The sequence below is a fragment of the Cynocephalus volans genome, chromosome 7 (genome assembly GCF_027409185.1).
Source record: "Cynocephalus volans isolate mCynVol1 chromosome 7, mCynVol1.pri, whole genome shotgun sequence".
NCBI classification, from domain to species: Eukaryota; Metazoa; Chordata; class Mammalia; order Dermoptera; family Cynocephalidae; genus Cynocephalus; species Cynocephalus volans.
The window spans coordinates 108182344-108205798 of NC_084466.1; the positions used below are offsets into that span (position 1 = coordinate 108182344).

General features: G+C 36.4%; 1 protein-coding gene across 21 annotated transcripts in view; it reads left to right on the top strand.

Moving 5' to 3' along the window:
- The window catches only part of ANK3 (ankyrin 3), a 502256-nt gene that overhangs the window by 377424 nt on the left and 101377 nt on the right, over positions 1-23455 (top strand). For 19 of the 21 annotated variants that reach the window (XR_010024083.1, XR_010024084.1, XM_063103187.1 and 16 more), the window contains exons 19-23: positions 5423-5521; positions 5610-5708; positions 6226-6321; positions 10078-10150; positions 10292-10354. Coding sequence is in view for 19 of the 21 variants with exons in the window: in XM_063103187.1 (XP_062959257.1) it covers positions 5423-5521; positions 5610-5708; positions 6226-6321; positions 10078-10150; positions 10292-10354 (430 nt within the window). In the remaining 2 variants the exon portion in view is untranslated. The remainder of the gene's footprint in view (positions 1-5422; positions 5522-5609; positions 5709-6225; positions 6322-10077; positions 10151-10291; positions 10355-23455) is intronic. The other 2 variants (XM_063103185.1, XM_063103189.1) reach the window with 1 other exon arrangement.

Genomic DNA, 23455 nt, shown 5'->3' on the forward strand with positions numbered 1-23455 from the left:
CTGGTACACTGACCCTTTACACCCCTCTTGCCCTTGTCTTTGAAGTTCACCAAATCTGTGCAGACCAAATTGTGCTGTGGGCTTCAGGGTTTAGTAGCAAGTGTTTGGCTGAGATGAAGCCACTGCTTTTGCTTTCTAAAAGGAAAATGTCCTCAAGCATTTTATTTAGGCCATCCCTAAAAGGCATTGCTTATCGAAGGGTACTAATTAGAGAATTAATAATTACATCAGATTTCTTTGTATGTGTTTAAAAATATGAGAAGTTTTGAGAGCTTGTTTGATACTTTCTCATTTCACATTCATTTACAGAGCTCCTACGAGTTGCCTAATTCTTACCTGAGTGACATGCCCATTGACCTCACAGAATTCATAGTCTAGAGAGGGAAACACATATTAATAACAATAGCAACAAAACTAATATAATAATAGCAAAACTTATTACCCATTTCTATTTGCCAGGTACTGTTCTAAGCACTTTATGTTTATTAGTTTGTTTAATCCTTACAACTACCCTATGAGGTTAGTAAAACTAGTATCCCTGTTTTATAGATGAGGAAACTGAAACATAGAAAAATGAATTACTTGCATAAGGTCCTATAGCTAATTAGTACGAAGCCTAATTTGACCATATTTATAATTTCAGAGATAAAGGTAATTACTGAATGTTTTATAAAGGTTGGGAAAATAAAGAGGAACTATAGCTAGTTCACTATCACATGAACATGAGGAAAAAAATGGGGGTCATGTCCTAAGATACTGCTAGAAAATTAAGGTGATCTCAGAGGGCCTTAATGTTCCAGGCTAAGTAAGCCATTCAGCTTTGCACCGTGTTTGCACCGGGAAGCCACTACAGGTTTCAAACAGAAGAACAGTAAGGTCAGCAGTCTGGTTTACAAAGACCCTGGGAAAAAGTGCAAAGAAGTTGATGGAAGAGCTTGGAGCAGGGGCAGTTAGGCTGTTGCCAAGGTCTGGGTGAAGAATACAGAAGGCCTCAACTAAGTGGCAGATGAGAAGTGAATGAACAGGAGAGAAATTTAAGAAAAATCTAAGGACATACTGACAGTAAGACTTGAAGACCATGTGTATACAGGGACTGGAGAAAAATGAGAAATTCGGGGTGAATCTAAGGATCTGGCCTGTGTAACTAGGTGAACACAAGTACCATCCACTGGGGTAGGGAATAAAAAAGAAGCGGGTTGGGGAAAGAGGACCATGAGTTTTGTATTAGGTGTGTTGAATTTTACGTTACCTACGGGCCATCCAGGTAGAAAAAAATCCAATAAACAACTAAAATATTGATCAAGGATGTAAGGAGGAGGGCTGGACTAAAGATCCAGATTTGTGAGTCATCAGAATATATGTATTGAAGTTGTGAATGTAGATGTGACCATTGAGGAATGAACAAAGCCCCGGGATCAACAACGTTTTAAAGTGGGGAGGAGGTGCAAGAGAGCCTGTTTGAGGAAAGGTAAGAGGAAAACCAGGAAAGAACATGACACACATGCCAGGTCATGAAAGATGGCCAAGGAGTGTGCTTTGGGTAAGAGAAGCACGAAGCCCTCTTGCTGGGTTGGCACTTAGGGTATTAGAAAGCAGTTTCACTAGGGTAGTGAAGACGGTGAGATGTAGGGAGGGTGGAGAGAACAGAGGATGAAATGAGTTTTGTTGTTGTTCAAGAAATGTCATTTTAAGAGCATAGAGACCTAGAAAAGAGGAGAAATATTTGAAAAGGGTGCTTTTTTTGTTTTCAAGATTGGAAACCTATAAATATGCCCATAAACTGAGAGGAAGGTGCCAGAAGGGAATAAAAAAGGAAGAAAAAAAAAAGGTTAACATGTTATAAAAGGTGTCAGAAGTGGGATGGGCTGGGCTAGGGTTAAAGATGTCAGTTTACCTACTTTTCTCTTATCATTTTGAAAATATTTTCATAATCTTTCACTGTTCTAATACTTTGGGGTATTTTTGTTTGGTTGGTTGGGTTTTTTGTTTGTTTTCTCCACTTTATTCACACTGATTTTGGAAATATATAATAAAGCAAAAAACCATGGGAGAAAAATTGTCACTTTTTTCCTGCTTTTAGTGTGCTGAGAATTTCAACTCTACTTCCTTCAGGAAATGAAATAGTTACAATTTATTTTCACAGAGTTTATTTTCTAAAGGAAGAATTCTCATTGTTTCTAAATGTTCTTTCCCAATCTCAGTTAGTTATACTGAGCAAAAATTATGAAAAATCTATTTATCCAAACATCTTATAGTCTTCTGTGGATCTTTACCTGCCATATTATCAATAATATTTAGTGTAACATGTGATAATAGAAAGATATTCCTTAAAATAACAACACATAAAAATTGTAAAGACATTTTTTAACACTGATAAACAAAATCAGGTAGCAGTTGTAGTTGTGGGTGGGTACGTTCACTGAGGCAGACTGCTCCAAGTGGGAGAAAGGCCAAAGATGACTCCTAGAGGACAACAGAGTTTAGAAGGTAGGGGAGAAGGTTTAGATTTTCTAGCCCCTCTTTCTCAAGCTGTATTGTGTGGGGTGGCACCTAATTACTACTAAATTAAATATTGTGGTAAGGTACTAGAGATCAGAAATACCAGTCAGAAAAAAAAAAAAGAAAAAAAAAAAAAGAAATACCAGTCAGAATATTTCATCTGAGCCTGTTTTATCTTCCTACACAAATACAACCTTTCAGTTCAGCAAGGGTGACACAGTCATTCCTCTGGATCTTGTTTCCTTCTTTCAATCATTTGTAAAAGATTTAAAATATTTACTGAGCACCTATGATATGTCAGGCACTGTTTTAGGCACAAAATAATAATAGCTAACTCTACGTGTCAGACACTAAGTATCTGTTAACATATTTACTCCTTGTGATGACACTACGATGTTGGTACTGGTTACGAACTTCCATTTTACAGTGCATAAGCCAATGCACGGGGAGTTCAATAACTTGTCCAAAGTCACACAGACAGTAAGTGGCAGAGCTGGGTTCCACACCCAGACAGTCTGCCTCCAGGGGCCACGCCTAGGCTGTTAAGCTCCCTTTTTCTCATCAGTTGGAAGAGCGAGCTGATCAGTGAATGGATGTGAACATCTACCACTTGGTAATTAATAGAGGAAAAAATAAAAGTTATGACAGACTCTGGCATGCATTTTACAGGGTTTTGCAGAGCCCCACCTAGTGTTGCCCAAAAGAAGAAAAGAGGTCATTTCCGCTTATAATGATAAGTGAGGCAGCAATGGACAGAGAGACAAAGACCGCTCAAAGTCTGCAGCTTTGTTTGTTTGTTTACTTAGCTGTTAAAAGAAGAATAGTTTGTCTTCCCAAATTTTATTGCTGCTAGCTGGAAAGAATTTCTCAAATTCCATCTCAAGTCTGGGCATATTTGTGCAAGGTGCCGTTTTATATGGTAATGCTGTGACCCTCAATGAACGGAGGAACCTAAATCTAATCTCTCTAAATGCAAGTTGAATCTCCTTGGCCATGCACACATATTTTTAATAAAATACTTTAGTGTTTGTGGAACAGCAGGAAGACCAGTGTCCAAGAGCATAGTGAACAAGGGAGAGTGAACAGAGATTTAATGAATGGGAGGCAGGAGGGGGTGGAGACCAGAACCAGATAAGTCCTAATAATAGTCCATTATAATGACTTAGGGTTTGCTAAGAATGAGATAGGAAGGTGCAAGGATGAATAGAAAACTGTCCATTAAAACACTTAAAGTGATTCAATTTCTAAACAAATCTAATTAATACAGTTATTGCAACAGCCATTGGAAATTGTTGCATTATTACTTAGGCAAGTTGACTGAAAACTTGAAGAGCTCTTTAATATTTAAATTCTTCAAATATTGTCTATATTGTCTTGACTTGGTAGTCAGTCCTCTTTACCACTGAACTTGGGAATGCTACTTTAATCAGTTAAAGTAATTATCCTGAGAACTGATTGAACAAACTATTTTTGAGCCTCCCTTACTAAGCAGCATTCTGATTATGGGTGCAGTATCCAAGTTCCTCAGTACCAAGAAAGAAGAACCTTGCAAAGCAGGCAAGTAGATTCTGGTCACCAAAAGGGAATATCCTCCATCATGCATTCAGTGGCTTTAGGGGTTGTAAATTGGTCTTTCGTATGTACAGGATATGTTTGTTTATGGTGAGCTTATTGGGGAGAATCTGATCTGCATGGGTGCCCTGCAATTGTGGTTTGTGGAAAGGAACCTCACGCCTCACAGAGTCAGCTTTCTAAGGCAGCATATCCCTGGTGAGTTGTCTACACCTTTGACAATCAGCTGTGGTCTAGGAATCCTTTTTTCAAATTCAAGTGGATCCATTTGCTGGGGCCACCATAAAGACACAGTACTGGCATTACACATGAGAAACAGACCCTTGAAAACATGCACCCCCACCCCCACCCCCCACCAGACCTGTTTAGAAATATTGTGATTAAAAAGTCAGTGCTCTCTCTTTCGGAGATCTGGTGCCGCCACTGTCATCGTGAACAGAGATTGAACAGGGGCTCTGAAATTACGTGGTGGTGTCTGTTATAGGAGACAGGCCATCTAGAAAAGAATCCAGAATATCCTTAGTTTAAAAAATAGTTATGGCCGGTTAGCTTAGTTAGAGTGTGGTACTTAAAACACCAAGGTGCAGTTCCCAAGATCCCTGTACCAGCCAGCCACCAAAAATAATAATAATACTTACCTAGATTTTATATATATGCACACAGTACACATACGCACATACAAAGAGAAGGAGATTGAAATTATAGTCCCTCAGGGGTGAGTGGATACTATTTTGAGAAACAATCCATTGCTTTGTCTAAATCAGTGGGTTTCAAACTGTGGAACTCTAGTTAGGAAGGTGGGAAACTTTAACTAGAGCAAATAGACCTGAGTCAAGTTCATACTTCTCAGACCTCCTGTGCTCACACCAGGCTCTTTCTCTTTTGTTTCTGTGCTTCTTCCTATCTCTATCATGCATTCTGATAATCATCTACTGCCTTGTATGATTATTTAGCCACTTCATATTTTTTTGCCTAGATTTTAAGCTGTTAGAGAGTAGAGTGATCAGTAAATTCTAGTCAAATCTGTCTGTAAAGCAGCCTTCTGACCCTCAACATGAGGCCACTAAGTCCATCTGTCTAGGCTGTTGCTTGCTCTATCTTTCCTTCCTATCTTGAAAAGTTGTATCAAAATAAAATGAGCTAACACAGAGAGAGCACTTTGTGAAGTTAAATAACTATTTTTATGTGTGATGGTACTGAGAATTATTAAATGCAATATTTTTTATATGGAGGACACGGTACTTTTTCCAGCTCAAAAAGAAAGGTTAAATAATAATTTTGCTTCTATTTAGGATAAATGTCACCAACAGTATATTATGATGTTTCCTTTTTTTAAAAAATATCATTACAGATGGGGTACACACCACTACACGTGGGTTGCCACTATGGAAACATCAAAATCGTTAATTTCCTGCTCCAGCATTCTGCAAAAGTTAATGCTAAAACAAAGGTAAGTTCCTTTCTCCTTTGTTTCCACCAAAATCATTTGTTTTGTATCAAAGGAAGTAAGAGTGATTTCTTCCATCTTCCTTCTACAGAATGGGTACACGCCATTGCATCAAGCAGCTCAACAGGGACATACTCATATAATAAATGTCTTGCTTCAGAACAATGCCTCTCCCAATGAGCTCACTGTGGTAAGAGTGAAGGGCAACTCAAGAGAAGAGGGAGGAGATAGTTGGGCCTGGACTCTGGTGTCTACTTACATTTTTCATCATACACCAATGTTGCTTTTTTACTTTAATTAATAGTCATAAACAGAGCACTCAGTAGAATGAGGGGAAAAAGGACAAGAAACATATTGTTGAGAGCTGTTCAGAGACAGAGGTGTGATTAGTGTTTCACACTTTAAAATGACCGATTGCATTGCCACCTAGAAGGAAGTACATGTGTAAGAAAAAAGATGTGTCTGTTTCATTGGTTGCTTACTTAGAACATCAGAAAGCCTCTTGGACTCCATGTGTAGCTGCCCAGACTTTGCTGCAAGAATAGAAACAGGTTAGGTGGGTTTTGTGCAAGGTGTATCTCAAATGAAATAGTTTTTTATGTATGACAATGGGATGGCTCTGATGAGACACTTGCCTTAGGTTTTGTATAAGCAAAACGTGGGGAATCAGGCTTGTTAATTCCTTGTCTGCGTTTTCCCCTTGCCAGAATGGGAACACTGCCCTTGCCATTGCCCGGCGCCTCGGCTACATCTCAGTGGTGGACACCCTGAAGGTGGTGACTGAAGAGACCATGACCACGACCGTAAGTAATGAATGCAGAACCTTGTGACCCAGTTCTCAGACTATAGCTCTTACTGGGCTTTTCCACCCTTCATAGACTAAGTGCCATGTTTCAAAATGCTGTCACCTCGTTGTTAGTAGTTGGGATAGCAGAACTTTCATTTCTGATATGAATAAAAATTTGAAACACTGAAAATACCTTTTTAAAAGTTGCTTTAGTAGTTATGGTCTTTAGTTCCATATAAAGCTAAGTGTATTTATTTATTGGCTTTTTGTTATTAAAATATTTTTATGAAATGATGGTCAAGGCAGAAATTTTTTGCCTTAGCAATGTAAGAAAATTGAAAACTCTAAGTGTGTTCTTCAAAATGGTTTAATGCACAAATAATACATGGATACATTATCATTATTGTAAAAGAATTTTACGTTGTTTGAAAAAATTCCAGATAGAATCAAAGTTGGTTTTGATGACCACTCTCACTCCTCTTCTGTCCACCTATTGGAATTTTCATAGGGAAAAATAATAGGATGTTTTGTTAAAACGTAAAGTAAGTCTTTACCAGGAGGCCCTATTGCATCAGATACATTTTTTTAAATAAGCTTCAGACTTTGGGATAAATCATTTCTTTTAACCCTATCTGGCACCTTTGAACCGCATCAGGATTTGGTAACTTAGAAATCGGGAGCAGATATTAACATATCAGGGGGCTTATTTGAGTTATTCCTCATGCCATGACTCAACACATAGACCTGAAATTGGCTCTGTACAGGTCAAGTTTAAAACTCTGGGACATTTGGATTTCAGCTCTGTCTCCTTTTCTCTCTCACCACCCTCCAACATGAAGGAAGCCACAGTTCGCATCTGCAAATCACTTTGTATACACAGTGTTTTATATTTAAAAAAAACATGGTTGAGGGTCTCTGTAGCTTCCTGCAGGTTGTTATTCAGCAATGTACAGGCTTTGGAAACTAAAAAATAAATCTAATCACAAGAGAAATTTTGTAATTTGCTTTAATGGACTAGAGCAGCGGTTATCAACCAGGGCACTTTTCTAACTTCAAGATATAGTTTGTCTAAGAGATCAATTTCCACATGTTGCTTACATAAACGTCTTGAGTATTTCATTATCTTAAAATCTATTATTAAATTCTCAAGAAAAGAGTTTAAAGAAATAAAGTTTATTACCCTTAATTTTATAGATATCCCATATAGCTCCCTTCAGGATAGGGAAAGGGAGAGAGGACAAGCTAAGTGTCACAATGCTATAAAAGATTTGAAGTCATTGCAATATGTACATAAGACTTCTGCTGTGGTATTTGAAACTTTATCACAAGCTGAGACACCACCTTGTCTGCCCTGCTTTAGCAGTTACATGTAAACTAGTTTACACAAGACTGATGCAATTCGGGGTGTAGTCTATGATCTTAAGCTAATGAACATATAGCTCAGCCTCCACCACAGGCATGATCTTTGTGCAGCCAGTTACTGGAGCCCCAGCAGCCATTGTCCGTATAAGCAGACTTCAGTTTTTTAAAGCCTTACAAAGAAGAATGCCTCTTCCATATGAGAACAATGTATGATATAGCAATTCTGAGAAAGATGCGTTAGTTAGTAAGATTGTAACATGGCAACATTAGAAACTGAATGAGTAGAAGCTGATATTCAAAAGATATGAATCATATCTGTTTAAATTGCATTGTTTAAAACACCCAATTCTTCCAGAAGCAGTAAGCAGAGCACCTCTAGCACCCAGATGCTGGTTTCTAATACTATTCTCTAATAAAAGGAACCAGTGCTCCTTGGGGAAGTGGCGGAATCTAGAACTAAGTCAGGAAATATACAAGATGAGCCTTGAACATATTGTAGTGCCAAAAAGCAAGCAAGTGCTCTCCACTTTCCACCAAAAACAAACAAACAAATAAATAAAAATACACACACAAAAAATGATGGGGGTATGTCAAAGGGAAACAGGAATCAACTGAAAGAGTTCCCAGTGGCCAAAGCTGGAACAATTTGAGCAAAAATAAATAAAGGAAACATTACTGGAGTATAGCGCAAAGTATAAAATAAATATCCATGAGTCCATGCCGATAGAAATAAATGATTGAATAAACGGGAAAGAAGACACAAACTTCTCAGACCAAAAGAATTCCAAATAATTTATAAAAATACTTCACCCTTAAGAAAGTGGAACACAATTCTCCACTGCTTAAGTGGGGGCTGGGCATAGTGATTTTCTTCCAAAGAAAACATAGAGAAGCAGGTGAAAATAGAGGAACTTTACAGTGGAGAAACCTAACAAATACTGGCTCAGCCAGAGGAGCAAGGTCAACATCAGCAGCGACAAGTCATGTTGACGGTGTCTGTCCTTGACACGATGTGATGACAATGGCACTTTACCTCTGTGATCTTCCTCCCTGAAACATTTAACCCTAGTCTAATCATGAGAAAAACATGAGATAAACCCCAATTGAGAACATTCTAAAAAAGTATCTGATGTTGTCAGGGTCATCAAAACCAAAGAAAGTCTGAGAAACTGTCACAACCAAGAGGAGCCTATACTCTAGTTTCTCTTCAGATCGCATAAATCTTTCGCCTTTTACCAAGAGGAGCCTGATGACACCTGACAACTGAATATAATAGGGTGTCCTGAATGGAAACCTGGTACAGAAAAATGACATGCAAAGACTAAGGAAATCTGAATAAAATATACAATTTAATAATAACGTATCAATATTGGTTCATTAATTGTGACAAATGGACAATAATTAAGATTTGAATAATAGAACTCGGTATAGGGTATATAGGAACTCTTTATACTATGTTCACAACTTTTCTGTCAATCTAAAACTACTCTAAAATTTTAATTTTATTTTTAAAAATGCTCAATTGCAGTATTACATACTAGAAGAGGCACCAAGTAACGCTTTATTTCAATACGATAATTGGGAAGATAATTGTAAATCACATTTACCGAATATTGTTCCTAAGAATCAATGAATCTGTACCATTTTTTAGTTTTAACAACCTGGCTTTTTTTCAGTTGTCTTATTTATATGCATCTTCCTTTGTACTATTAGTCTTTCATATGGTCAGAATTTTTAAAAAGACTCATTTTTTCAACTAAAGTCATTAAGATTTTTTTAATGAGTAATACTGACGGTGTCTTTTGGATTGATATAATTGATATAGGTATAAAGTTATCAAAGAGCAAGTAAAACAATAAGGCATTTGCTTCGTAATATATTGTTCTTTTAAAGTTTTTGGAGGCTAAAAAATTATGTAATTTATGCCGTTTTAATATTTTCATTTATCCTAGGAATTAAAAGTATACATAAGAGAAGACTAAATAAGTGTAAGGCTTGGCACAAGTAGCAAAGACATATTTCGTGCTCTGCATTTGGCTTGTTTTCAGCCAAGACCTTTAGTTGAATGGGGTGGTAGATTTATCAGTCCACGAAAAAGTATAGCAATGGAGTTGGAGAGGGGACATCTTTCTTCATTTTTCCTTTGAAAAGCCTTATCAGGCACCTGAGTCTTTTAAGCTGCTGTGCTTTTCCACTAGAAGTCTTTCACCTTTACTCCTTCACTGCTGTGTACATGGTGAGGACCTTCATACTGCTAAGGGACAATAATTTTGATGTCATTTTATATGTGGGGACATCAAGATGTTCACACATAAGTCCCACAAGAAAGCAACTGATTCAGAAAGAAATTAATAGTCTTATTGAAATGTGTGGTCTGCTCAGTCTAAAATGACTGCTTTTTTGTTACTAGACCATCACAGAGAAGCACAAAATGAATGTTCCAGAAACAATGAATGAAGTTCTTGATATGTCTGATGATGAAGGTATGAAAATGTGATTATCTATTTGTTGTTTCCTGAAGAAAGTTTATTGCAAAAATGTTTTTAGAAATATTGAAATGTTTTATTGTAGTATCAAGAGTATGTCTTTTTCATACACTTATATTGTTCGCTTAAATCATGCAGTTCGTAAAGCCAACGCCCCTGAAATGCTCAGTGATGGCGAATATATCTCAGATGTTGAAGAAGGTATTTGTAAACTTTTATTGTGATGGAATTTAACAACCAACTTTATCTTTCATTTCTTGTCTTTGAAATTTAACACTTTCTTGAGTTACTAACGTTTCATATTATCTTAAGATTATTAATTTATGTATCATTTAAAGAGTGCATCTTTAATTTCCTTTGAGTCACCTCTCCTTGAACCTATTTTCCAATTTTTCAATATAAAAATGTCACTAATTATCTGGATTCCTTTCTTTCTATTTGTTTCTATCAAGCAGAAAATTGATGTTTTTATTGTTTACATCTGAAATCTAGAAAACTGATTGATGTTTATAGTTAAGATTTTTTTTTAAATAAATGAGAGAAGGTATGCTTACAGGTAAGGGATTAAATGCCCATTCTAAGGTTTACACTGAACTTTGTAGTAAAAGCAGTTTTTGATCTTGAACTAGTAAAACTCAGCATAAACAAAGCTGTTTTCAAAATATAAATTTTCAATAATGATTTAATGAAAGAGATCAAAATATGATTATAGCTATATCTCAAGTGTTTGAAGAAGCTGTTTGTTTCTGACTTATTTTAAAAAATCAATATTTTTGACCAGGTTGTGATATATAGATATGTTAATAAATGACATTTTTAAAAAGTCCATTGGAAAACTATCATTTTTATAGTGAATAGATCTCATAAGGTGGGCAGATTTTGGAGTTTCACTGAAAGAATGAAATGTTTGCTATGGTAGAATTTATATTATGTTTAAGTTTCCTTCTTGCATCATTTGACTCTCCAAAACTACATTCTACCTTACTGTGTCTTTCATTTGCCACCAACCAGGTAGTATTTTTCTCTTGGATCAATGTTAATGTTGCTAGGCTTTCTTTTATCTTTAGGCAGCCTTCCCTATTTTAATTATTGGTTCCTTCTTTGATTTGCACCAATTTCATTGGGAACCTAAATAGAGGAAAACCCTTCCCAATAGTAAGTCACTTTAACCTTTTTGCTATTCACTGTCTGTTGTAAGTGCATTGTGGCCAGAACTACAGACCCGGAAGAGCTAATGCCCTTGTCATTTAGGGACCTGGAGGAACCTACCTCATTGTTTGTAAATATTGTTTTAATAAATGTTAAAGGCTTTTACTCCCTTTTCTTGCTTTTTCTCTAAAACATCAGCTATATATTTACTTCTCTTCTATCCCCAAATGGATAAAATTTGTATCATCTTTAGGACTTTTACAGTAATATGCATTACTGTTATATTTCAACGCCTTCTCACGTTTCAGAGTAATTTCTTATGTGCAGAAAATGAAAGAAAAATGTTTTTACATAGATGTATACACATACAAAGCATGATGTCAAAGTATGCTTTTCAAGTGAAATTATTATGAAATATGGCAATCATAGACCTAAAAATTTACTGGTCTTTCAAGAAAATAGCCAAAACTAGCCACATTGATGAGAGGCGAAGTTTGAATGTATTATATAACTAACCAAATAATTTCAGAAAAGGAGGAATTTTAAATCTAAATTTGTATATAATTGATCTAGTTATTAACTAGAAATGACAATAATTTCCTTTACATTTATCTTAGCTTGGGAATTTGAAATTAACAGACAAATTTTAACTATCATTTTATCCTTCTTTAAATGCCTTGGGTCTTACATTACGGGTGTGTCCATGGGCTGTTGGAGTCAAATGGCTTTTGCTTTTATAATGTTGTAGAATTTTGTGTTGGAAAAGATTCCTTAAAGGTCACTCAGTCTGCACAGCCATGTACTGCTGGAGTGCTCTCAGCTGTTTAGGAGCTCCTTTGCCCAAATGCCTCAAAGGAAGGGACTTCCCTAATTCCCAAACTGCCTAGCTCATTTTGGACAACTCTGTCCTTAAAAATTAATTTTATTGAACTTCCTGTAGCTTCTACTCATTGATTCAGGTTCTAATATATTTGACCAGGTTGATGAGGGGACTAGGTTCTAAATGGTTTTAGAACAAAATCTGCCTCTTCCATGTGACAATCCTTCAGCCATTTGAAAATGCTTTTGCTATTTCTTCTTAGTCTTCTTTTTTCCCCAGGCATATCATTGCTACTTCCTTCTACTGTTCCCCTCACCAGCCTGGTCACGCTCCTATGCCCGTTTCAACTTATCTAGACCCATCTCAATTCGAGGTGGCCAGAACTGAACACAATTGGTATTGTCTGATCAAAGCAGAGGACAGCAGGGCTATTGCTTTCTCCATGGAAGACATTAAACATCTATTATTGAAGATTAAGATTTGAAGTTATACAGTAATGTACATTTAAGTTGACTCCTATTAAGTTTATTGTCAGCTAATGTTCCTAAATTATGCTTACATGAGCTCCGGTAAGCCACATTTGCCCTATTATGTATTTACAATGTTCTCTGCTACATAAAGTAGCATTTCTACATTATTGCAAATCCCAGAACAAATCATTTTGAGATTTTAATTCTAAAAGGACCCCTACAACTTTAATAATAATTTTTACTTCTGACTCATTTGCCTGGTAGTCTTTCCAGGGCTTTGATTGTCACTTTAGTTGGATTTAAGCCTGCCTGTTTGAGTAAGTGTTTGAGGAAGCCCTTATGTGATTGTGGCAAATGCTCATTTCCATGAAACCACAGGCATATTGTGAATATATCTATGTCTATGAACTAGTGAGAGATCATCACCTGGTATCCCAAGGTACTAAGGATATCAGTAGCTTTTAAAAGCAAATAAAAATAATATACAATATATGCTACCAGTTTATCTCAAGAAAGAAAGGAGTCAGTTTGTAATATGGGAAAATAAAATTCTAATCCGAAATTATAAAAATAGAGTAAATATTCAGGAAGCAGTGCTAAGAGTAGTCTCTTTTCCTTCTCTTTCTTTCTCTTTCTCTTTACTTTTTTTTTTTTGCTTTGCTTTGCTTTCTCCTCTATCTTTGGTCCACTATGAGAAATTAGTGTAAGTGAAAGAATGTTTGGATTAACTTCTTTAAAAATTTTAAAGAAAACAAGTCTAGACAACATTATCATTCCATGACCTGGGGGAACAGTGGAGCCAAGACACAGAGTAGAACAGAGAAAGGCCGAAGGATCAGCAAAGCAGAGCAGTGGAAGAAAAGGGGATCCAGCACCCTTGTCTGTGGGCTGCTTTAAGCTCACACATTTTGCAGGTAGGGGCTCAGCAGAGTTCCTCAGAGGCCAGACGGATTTGTTGTTCTACTGTCTTCAGAAAATATCTATTACATGCATACAACATTAATATACATACAAAATTAATATCTTGATTCAAATGTGTTACATTTTTGCATTTAGTTGTTAATTAAAAAGAAAGAAAATATGAGTTTGAGCAGAAAAAAGAGGAGGAGAAAAGAAATGAAGGAAGGAAGAAAAAAGAGAAAGAGAAACAGAGAGAGAAAGAAAAGAAAAAAAATTGAGATTAAGGTCCAAGTTGATTACTAGTTTGGGTTTTCTTCCCAGGGGATTTCATAAGTGGCTTTGGTTCAGCTCTGATCTTAAACTGTAAATTCATATAAAATGTGTTTTGTAAATTGAAAAAAAATGTATAAAATGTTATTTTAGCTTGTGGAATTTTCGTGCTTTGGGGTATAGTTACAGATTTAAGGAACTGTAGATGGTACATAATGAGAAATGGAATTAAGTCATGCAAAGTAAAAACCAAAAAGTCAGCTCTGTGAAATATGACTGTACCAGTCAGGTTTATGAGACAGCAGCTGGGTGAGAAGAATTAGGTAATCCTTAGCTAGTTACAAATTCAATAGGGTTGCAAAATCTCTTTCAGGATCAAATGCAGACTCTAAATACTAAAAGAAAATAGTAGAGGCTATGTATGCATGTACTAGGAATAATTACCAACTAGATATAAATTTGAGATATGATAAAGCAGATATGATAGTGACACAAGGGGTGGGAAAGTCATGCTCAGTGCCCGATGGAAGCCACAGCAAATCGAAATCCACAGATTTCAAAGAACTGAAGGGGCGGGTTGGGAGCGTGTCAGCCCATTCCTGCCATTATACTGAGGAAGGAACGCCCAGTAAATGTTGAGTGGCTTGTCCAACCAGATTAGTGACAGCTTGACAAGAAGATAGATGTGACACTCTGTGGTTTTAGATTATCTCTTTCATTGTTACTCTAACTCGATCTGTTTTATATACAGAACCAAAAATGAATATATACATTTTCAATTTTATTCATCGATTTTGCTAAAAAAAAAAAAAAAAAAAAAACGTGTTTAGGAAAAGGAAGAAATCATGCTCTTGGAAATTATCACAAAGTAATAATAATTATTTTTTAAAGACCTTGATGAGACTACAATAGAAATACCTTCCTCTAATTAGAGGAAGGTATAATATTTCCTTTTGGCAAAAGAAATATGCAGACCAAGATGGGAATTCAAGTAAAATAAATATAAACATAATTTCAGGTAGATTTTAAGAACTCAAAGCAAGTAGTTTTAGTAAACATATCAGAATATTTTCAACTAGGAGAGAATAAATAGAATTTGACTTAGCACAATCCACAACTCAAAAAAGGAGGAAGAATTACTTTGGGAAATATGAAGCTAGATCTCAAGAAAAGCACCAGGGAAAATAGCCTTTAGGACATCTTGCCAAATGCGTAGGACTTTCCTGCTATCTATCCTGATCTCCTAATCATCCTAATGAATACATAGGACTATTATGTTATTAGCTTAATATATCTGAAAAGCGGATGTGGGAATTAGCTTGCTCTCGATTCAAAGGGCTGGGGGTTGAAATTGTAGAAATTGTTCTTCACCTGAAATTTTATCATTTTACAAATAGCTCTTTTTTTAATTATAAAAAATTGTTTAAAGGAATTTATTTCTAACTGAAACATTAATTACATGTATTTAAGGGGTGCAGAGTTATATTTCAATACATGTATATAATGTGTGATGATCTAGTCAGGGTAACTAACATATTCATCATTGCAAGACTTTATCGTGTCTTTGTAATGAGAACATTTGTTCTCTCTTCTGGCCATTTGAGAATATAGAATAATTTACCTGATATTTCTGTGCTGACAGTTGGCCTTTCAAATAGACATTATATAATTGCATGTAATTATGCATGCATCTCTCACTGATAAAGTCATAATGGCAACTTGGAAATATCAGAAGTGAAAACCAAATCTTAGTCTCTGTTGTACCGCCAGAACCTGGTGCAGTGCTTGGCACACCGCAGATCTTCACTACATGTTTGGTCAGCTGCACCAAAATGAAGGGGACTCAAGAAAAGACTAGTTTTACAGGTTTCAGAAAACAGACAGGATGGAGAGGATGTGCCTGCCATGTTCCTTTTTCCTTCCATTAAACTCCTTTTCACTGAGACTGTCCTAGGTTTTGTATCAAATCAATAAATGGTTTAAAATGATTCTCCCGAGGCATATCTGTATCTCAAAGAATAGTTAATGTAATGAGTTTAAAAGAATTTCCAGCTAAGGGAAAAGATCTGTGGACTGGGACACAGGGGCCTTTATTGTAAAACAGAGTCTGTTCATTGGTATCCTATCTTTGGAATTGGAACTGTTTAGTGATTTTCACCCATACTATCCACTTATCCAGCTATGCACATTTCCATTTAGATTCTTACAGATGTATTAATTCATCATCCCCTAAACATAGCCCTCCAGAACAGTGTCTGTTCCCACCCTCTCCATCCCGGTAAGTGGCTCCACCAACCAAGCCAAACCCTGTGAGTTCTATGCAATCTCTCTTTTCTTACTACTCATATTAGCCCACCAGCAAGTCATATTGGTCCTACTCCCAGAACACATTTCAAATCCCTCTTCTTCTCTTCCAGTTCCATTGTCACCACCCTAATCCAGCCTCTCTCATATGAAATACTGCAGGAGCCTCCTTATAGGTTTCCATTTCTACTCTTACCCCATAGACTCACTTTCTGCACACCATCTACAGCAAGCCTTTAAAAATATAAATTGAGTCATGTTATTCCATTCTCCAGCTTAAAACTCCCCAAAGCTTATAATAATGTTTTTAAGATTCATTCATGCTGTTGCATATAATTGTAGTTCATTCATTTTCATTTCTGTGTAATATTCCATTGTATGCCTCTACCATAATTAAGTTATCCACCCTACTGTCGGATGGATGTGTGGGTTGTTTCCAGTTTGTGACTATTGCAAACAAAGCTGCCACAAACCTTCTTATATATGTCTCTGGTACAAATATGCATGCATTTCTGGAGGGTAGAGACCTAGGGGTACAACTGCTAGGTTGTAGGTTATGCAAAGACAACAGAATTTATCAAAACAGGTGACAATAAATTAGAATTATAAAATTAAATAGATAATCTTTTTCAACAAAAAAAGCAGGGAAAAGACTATCATGAAGAAGTGATTACTGTGAGGAGGAAAGAGGGGGCTGTGATTGGTGTGGGAGATGAGGGTGGCTTTTGAGGTGCTGATGTTAATGTATTTCTTTACCTGAACTGTGTTTATTTTAGAACAATATGTTTAAATGTACATTTATATCTTATGTACTCATCTGTGTGGTTGATGTATCTTATGATAAAAATAGCCCCCCCCAAATAATACAAATACACCCCAAAGTAGTACAAATACAAAACTGGAAAAGAAAAAAGAAACTTTCCAGAGTTTTACATTGTATATAGAATAATTTCAGTCCCTTATTGTGGTCGATAAGTCCTGTGTGAAATGGCCTCTGGCTATCTCCTTTTCATTCTTTTAGTCACTTTTTAAAAATTTCTTCCTAGTACTCATTTTATTAGTCATTAATTTCAGGTGTCAGCAGACTTTTTCTGTAAAGGGCCAATGGTAAATATTTTTGAATGTTCAGGCCATGGGGTCTCTGTCGCATGTGCTCAACTCTGCCTTCGTAGCGCAAAAGCAGCCCAAGACAATCCTAAACAGTTGGGCACAGCTATGTGACAATAAAATTTTATTTACAAAAATAGGCAGAAGGCTGGATTTGGCCCATAGGTTGTAGCTTGCCAATTCATGATTAATTTTGTTTTCTTTCAAAATAGACTGTTAGCTCCATAGGAGCAGAGCTGTCCTAGTCACTATGATAGCTCTTAGGACACATGAGTACATATACGTCCTCATTCATAAATGAATGCACCTACTGACTTAACTCCACACATTTACCTATGTCTCTGCACTGCTCAGGATTCCATACAAATGAATCTGTCAACATCATAAACAAGACACTTTGTCCTTTATTGAGCCTTTCTGCATGCTAGGCATTAAGCTATACCCATTTCATGCATTATGTCATTTAACCCTCTCCTCTAAGTTAGAACCATTTTATTTCCATTTTAAACATGTGGAAAATAAGTTTCAGCAAGATTAAGAGCCTTGATCAAGATCACACAAGTCAGCGCTAAGGCTGATATTTAAATCCTTGTATTTAACATCCAACATAGATGTCTGGAAATTTAGATAAGAGCCCCACGACTGTTGGATTATCTGGAAATTTAGATAAAAGCCCCACGACTGTTGGATTATTATAAGTTCAAATGAGATAAATAAGATAAATTAGCCTAGAATTTGACATATGGCAAGATCTCAGTAAATGTTAGTTACTTGGCACCTTATCTTGGTTGATTCTCTCAAAGTACTTGAGAGTATTATTAGTACTGTTATTATTATTCCTAATTTACATGTAGACCTAATCTAAAGTATTAGACCTAATTTACATTAAGGAATCTGAGGACCAAAGAGTTTAAGGTATTTGCTGAGATTCACATAATCAAGGAAACTAGAATTTGAATTTAGTTTTTTGCTTAGACTTTCTACTCAATGAGATGCAGTAAGAGAAGAAAAGATCAAATAAGGAGGAGATACAAAAGAAGGGGAGATCTCTAAAGGCCTCAAGAAGGAACTTGAAAAAGCATTTTAAAGAATAGATATTTAGACAAGCAGAAATTTTGCGATGGTGAAAGGGTAGGGATTGGAAAGGGGCTCTGAAAACTTTTCCATCAAAGTATTGGAGACAGGAAAGCACAAAATTCCAAAGGAGAGCTCAGCACCCAGGGGTGGGGACGAGGGTGGTGTCGCCAGGCACCAGCCCAGATGAGGTTCCCAGGGCACAGCATGATAGGGAAGAAGAGAAGCGGTTCTAGAAAACTCTGGGCACACTGACACTTAAGAGGAAGAGGAGTGTTAAGGGATGTGGAGAGGGAGTGGTGAAAATGAAGGGAGAAAACCTGAAGAATGGAAGCTGTGGGAGAAACATCTGCAATCAAATGAGCACAAGCGATATAGGAACCCTTGGTGACATCATGGATTCAGACACTGAATAGAGTAGTTCTAACAATGGTGAGAAGGTCAGACAGTGAATATATATATATATATTTTTTCCCTAAGAAGCTGTGACAGAATGAGTAGCTGGAGTGGCCCATGGAATGTTCAAGAGATGGCAGGAAATTAAGCATGCTTATTTACTACAGACAGGAGGTTGTTTTTTCATTTGCCCCCCAAAACTTGTAATTTTGACTAGGCTTTTTACCCTGGTCTGGCTGGTTAGCTCAGTTGTTTAGAGTATAATGTTGATAACACCAAGGTCCAGGGGTCAATCTCGATATGAGCCACCAAAAACAAGTATTCCTTTTTTCCCTCTAAATTATTTGTCCCTGCCTACTCCCCAGATCTGAGAAGTCTGACCTGCTTCATGTTGTAGTAGGTCCTAATCTCACCATCCCTAACCCCCTCCCCCTCACATTAGGATCCTGACAACAGAGAGGAGTGGAAGGTGAACCCAAGAACATCAACTTTGAGAATGAATGGGCAAGGAGAAGGCAGGGTGGTGGGCAGAGAGTTGGGAGCAAGAAGAGTTGGAGAAACAAGAGGAAGATGTTACAAATGGAAAGACATGGCCTGATCACCTGGACCAGAGCTTCCATGAGGATGGAAACTGAGAAGAGACCCCACATGTCTTTACCTTGTACTCATATGCACGCATTTTGGGGGTATAGATTGGAAATACAAAACGAGCCAATAAATGGGTGTTTATTGCCCAGCACAATGATAGGTAATTTGGGTATAACAGGAGGAAGTGTATACAAAGTGTACACAAGCCTGGTACTTTATACCTGGGAACCATGAGCGTGTTCCTGTATTCTACACACACGGTCTTTATGTGCCCAGGTAATGAAAAGCTGAGATTCATGAGGTCTGGATTTGGGGTTGAAGCTAGATGAACAGCTGAGAAAGAATGAATAGAAGAAAGAACCAGTTGGCATGACCCTGCATGGGGAATTTTGCTACCTAATTTCTCTGCGAGTAGAAACCAATATTTTAGTGCCTGATTCCACAGGGCTCGTGTGTGGCCAGTAATTAATTCATGGTCTAGTCTTCCTTACAAGTGGCATAGATTTTAGACAATGAAAACAGTGTAAGTAGTCTTGTACTCCTTTCTACCTGCCTTCTGTCTTTAGATTTAGGTGCTCATTTGACCAAGTCAGCATAATGTCCAATCCTAGTCAGATGACTAAGGGGAATTTCTGTGTCAAGGTTAAGGAGTATTGATAAGAATATGAAAAAATTATGGTGTCTGTCCCAACATTGTCTTTTTCTACCTCTTCACAGGAAAGACACTGAATTCTTTCTCCTTTCTGAGATGGGTTTGTTTATTAACCCAACTAAGATCACAGGGGACGTTTTTCATTGCTGCTCTGGAAAAGTTCCAATACTGAGTCATGCGTGCTTACTTTTAGAAACTATGTCTAGCTTGGATTAAGGAGCAGTAAACTGCTCTACAGCTTTTTAAAAGCACATTTAGCCACAGAGAACAGAATAAGGTTTAAAAGTAAAGAATCAAATTGAGTTTGTACTTAAAAAAAAAAAAGATAGCCTGAGCAGAAAGTAATTTTGTCTGGCTTTTTGTTGTTTATTTATTTATTTATTTATTTATTTATTTATTTATTTATTTATTTAATTTTGGGCCACAAAACAAGTCTTAATACAATTAAAAAGACTAAAATCATAGAAAATATGTTCTCTGACCACAATAATAGATGGAAATTTAGAAAATTCACAAATGTGTGGAAATGAAACGATACTCTCTTAAATAAACAATGGGTAAAAAGAAGTATTACATGGAAATTAGAGAGTACTTTGAGATAAAAATCAAAGTGCAGTATATCAGAATGTACAGGTGCAGGGCTCGTGCAGTGCTTAGAGGAAAATTTATATTTGTAAACACCTATATTGAAGATAAGAAAAATCTCAAATCAGTAATATAAACTTCTACCTTAGGAAGATAGAAAAAGAAGAGCAAACTAAACCAAAAGCAAACATAGTAGGAAAGAACAAAGATTACAACAGAAATATATAAAATAGGGAATTAAAAAACAATAGAGAAAATCAACAGAACTGAAAGTTGATTCTTTAAAAAGATCAACAAAATTTGCAAGCCTTCACCTAGAAAAAAAGAGAGAAGACGGAAATTACGAAAATCAGAAACAAAGCAGGGGAATTATTACATTGTCATTATGGTTTTTTTGTGGTGGTAAGATTTAGTTTCTTTCTTTTTCTCATTTGGATTTTTGTTCTACCAGTGGATTTTGTTCTTTCTTGCTTATTCTTGCTAATAATCATCCTTTTACGGATTCCAGATGCAGGGCTCCCTGGAGGATTTCTTGCAGGGCGCCAGCAGCTTGCTTTGTACAACTCACTTGCCCATCGCTTCAGTGAAGCTGGCTGCTTGCTGTTTTCAGCCGACTTCCATTCCTTCCCCGTTATTCTATGTTCTCTGGCTGGGGATAGCCTACTTCCCATTTCCACTTCTCCCTGCCTATGTTAACTCACACATCGTCCATTCAACCTTTACCACATCCACCCAATCAGATATGATGCCTTCCTTTGAACTCTAGTAATATTTTGTCTGTGTCTCTTGTTCATCTTCTGCCATTGTGGTTTGATGGTTGAGAGTTTGGGTTCTGCAACCTGACTGCACGGGTTCTAACCCAAACTCTGCCTCTGACTTGATGTGTGAGTTTTGAAAAATAAATTAACCTCTGAATACATTTCTCCATCTATAAAAGAGGAATAGGGTTCCTCTTCAACCTGCTTCAAAGGGTTGAGGATTAAATGAGATGCACATATAAAGTGCTCAGTTAGCACAGTGCCCAGCACGTAGAAAGCACTAAAGAAATAGTAACCAGCAGGAAGGAGCAGGAGTACAATATTTGTGTTATCATTTGTGCTCTAGTCTTCTATACTGAAGTCTAAGTGCCTCAAAAGCAATAGTTGGCTCTACCATCTTGCTACTCAAAGTGTAATTTGCAGACCAGAAATAGTGCAGTCACCTGACAGTCTACTGTACACAGAAATTCAAAGCCTATCCTAGACCTATGGAATCAGCATCTGCATTTTAACAAGGTCCCCAGGTGATACAAATAAATATATGTGTGTATGTAGGTAGGTATATGTATAAAAATTTGAGAAACACTGCACTGAATTAATTGAATTCAGTTGCTGAAGATACTATTTTAATTATTCTAGTAATCCCCAGCTGGAAAATAGATACTTAATTCTGTACAGTCAATACTGCTATTAGATAACTGTCATTTATTTGTAAGGATCCTTTCGACTAATAGTTCTCGAAGTGTGGTTCCTGGACCAGCAGCATCAGATTCACTTGGGAATTTGTTAGAAATGCCAATTTTCAGGTGGTTCTGATGCATACTACAGGTTGAGAACTACTGCTTTAGAGCATTGGGAGGCTACCAGAAGTACCGTGTTAATAATGTGCATATCCTTCTTCCTACCTTGTTATTTCATTTCTTCTGTTCCATCTCTTGAAGAGGCAAGTAAGGTAGAATATTATAAAGTATTAAGCTTCCTGTCCATGTTTGCTGGGTATCCTCTGGTGTACATGCACATCTTAACATCTACCTGGCAGACTTATGTATGTCATAATACAGTTTCTAGTGGGCACAGTTTATATGACTTTATCTGCAATCCCTGTGTTCTGTTTTGTTTTATTTTGTTAATTTTATTCATTTTTTGAATAGGTGATAAATGCACATGGTATAAAATTCCCAAAGTACAAGAATTTATGGTAAAAAGTAAGTCTTCCCCCTCCTTGCCCCAGTAATGTAGTTACCATCTTCAAAGGCAATCACTGACTGATCTTTCATTCATTCCACACATTTACTGAGCACCTACTATGTGCCAGGCACTGTTCTGGCCCCTGGATATGGAATAAGACAGACAAAACCCGCTGCCCTCATGGAGCTTACATTTTGATTACCAGTTTCTTGTAGTATTAGTTCAATAGTATTCCAAGTTTTCTACAGCTGGCACACTGCAGTACTTAAAAGTAGGGCTCTAGAGTCAAATCAACTGATTTTGAATCCCATTTTTCTGATATTCTAAGTGATCTTGGATTATTTATTCCATCACTGTAAACTGCGTTTTCTTTATCTTGAAATGGAGTTACTTTTATTTTGTAAGATTGTTGGAATTAAATGAGATTTTATATATATTTATAAAACATATATATATATAGTTTATATATATATATAACACCAAACACAGTACCTAGAACATAGTAAATGCTCAATAAATATTAGTGTTAATTATAATTATGTGATTTTATTCTACCATTCTATAATACAGACTAGGAATAAATGATTTGTTTTTATTTCCTCTCTTTGCTATGAGATTTTTTTTAAAAATCACTTTTTAAAGAATAAGTAACAGTAAATTTAAGCTTTCTGAGTTTAATCATTAACTGCTTGTGTGTAAGACTACTTGCTGAGTTCTATTAAGAAATCAACTCCTAATAAATCACTAGAGTATAGAGACTGTGTTCCTCTTTATTCTTTCTAATCTATCTTTTTTCAATCCCATGTAATTTGGAAGTTTTGTACTATTAATTCATTTGGTGTTTTGTACTATTAATTTCAACTTTATAAAGTTATAAAATACAAACCTTGGGGAGATTCTGCATTTCACAGTGGAAAAATTAAGCACTTCTGAGCAAAGTTTCAAACAATACAATTTCGTGTAATTATCTTAAGAAACTTTCTCTATGATTCAGGTTTCCAGCCAGATCGAAAACAACTTTCAATCCTTGGAAAAGCAATA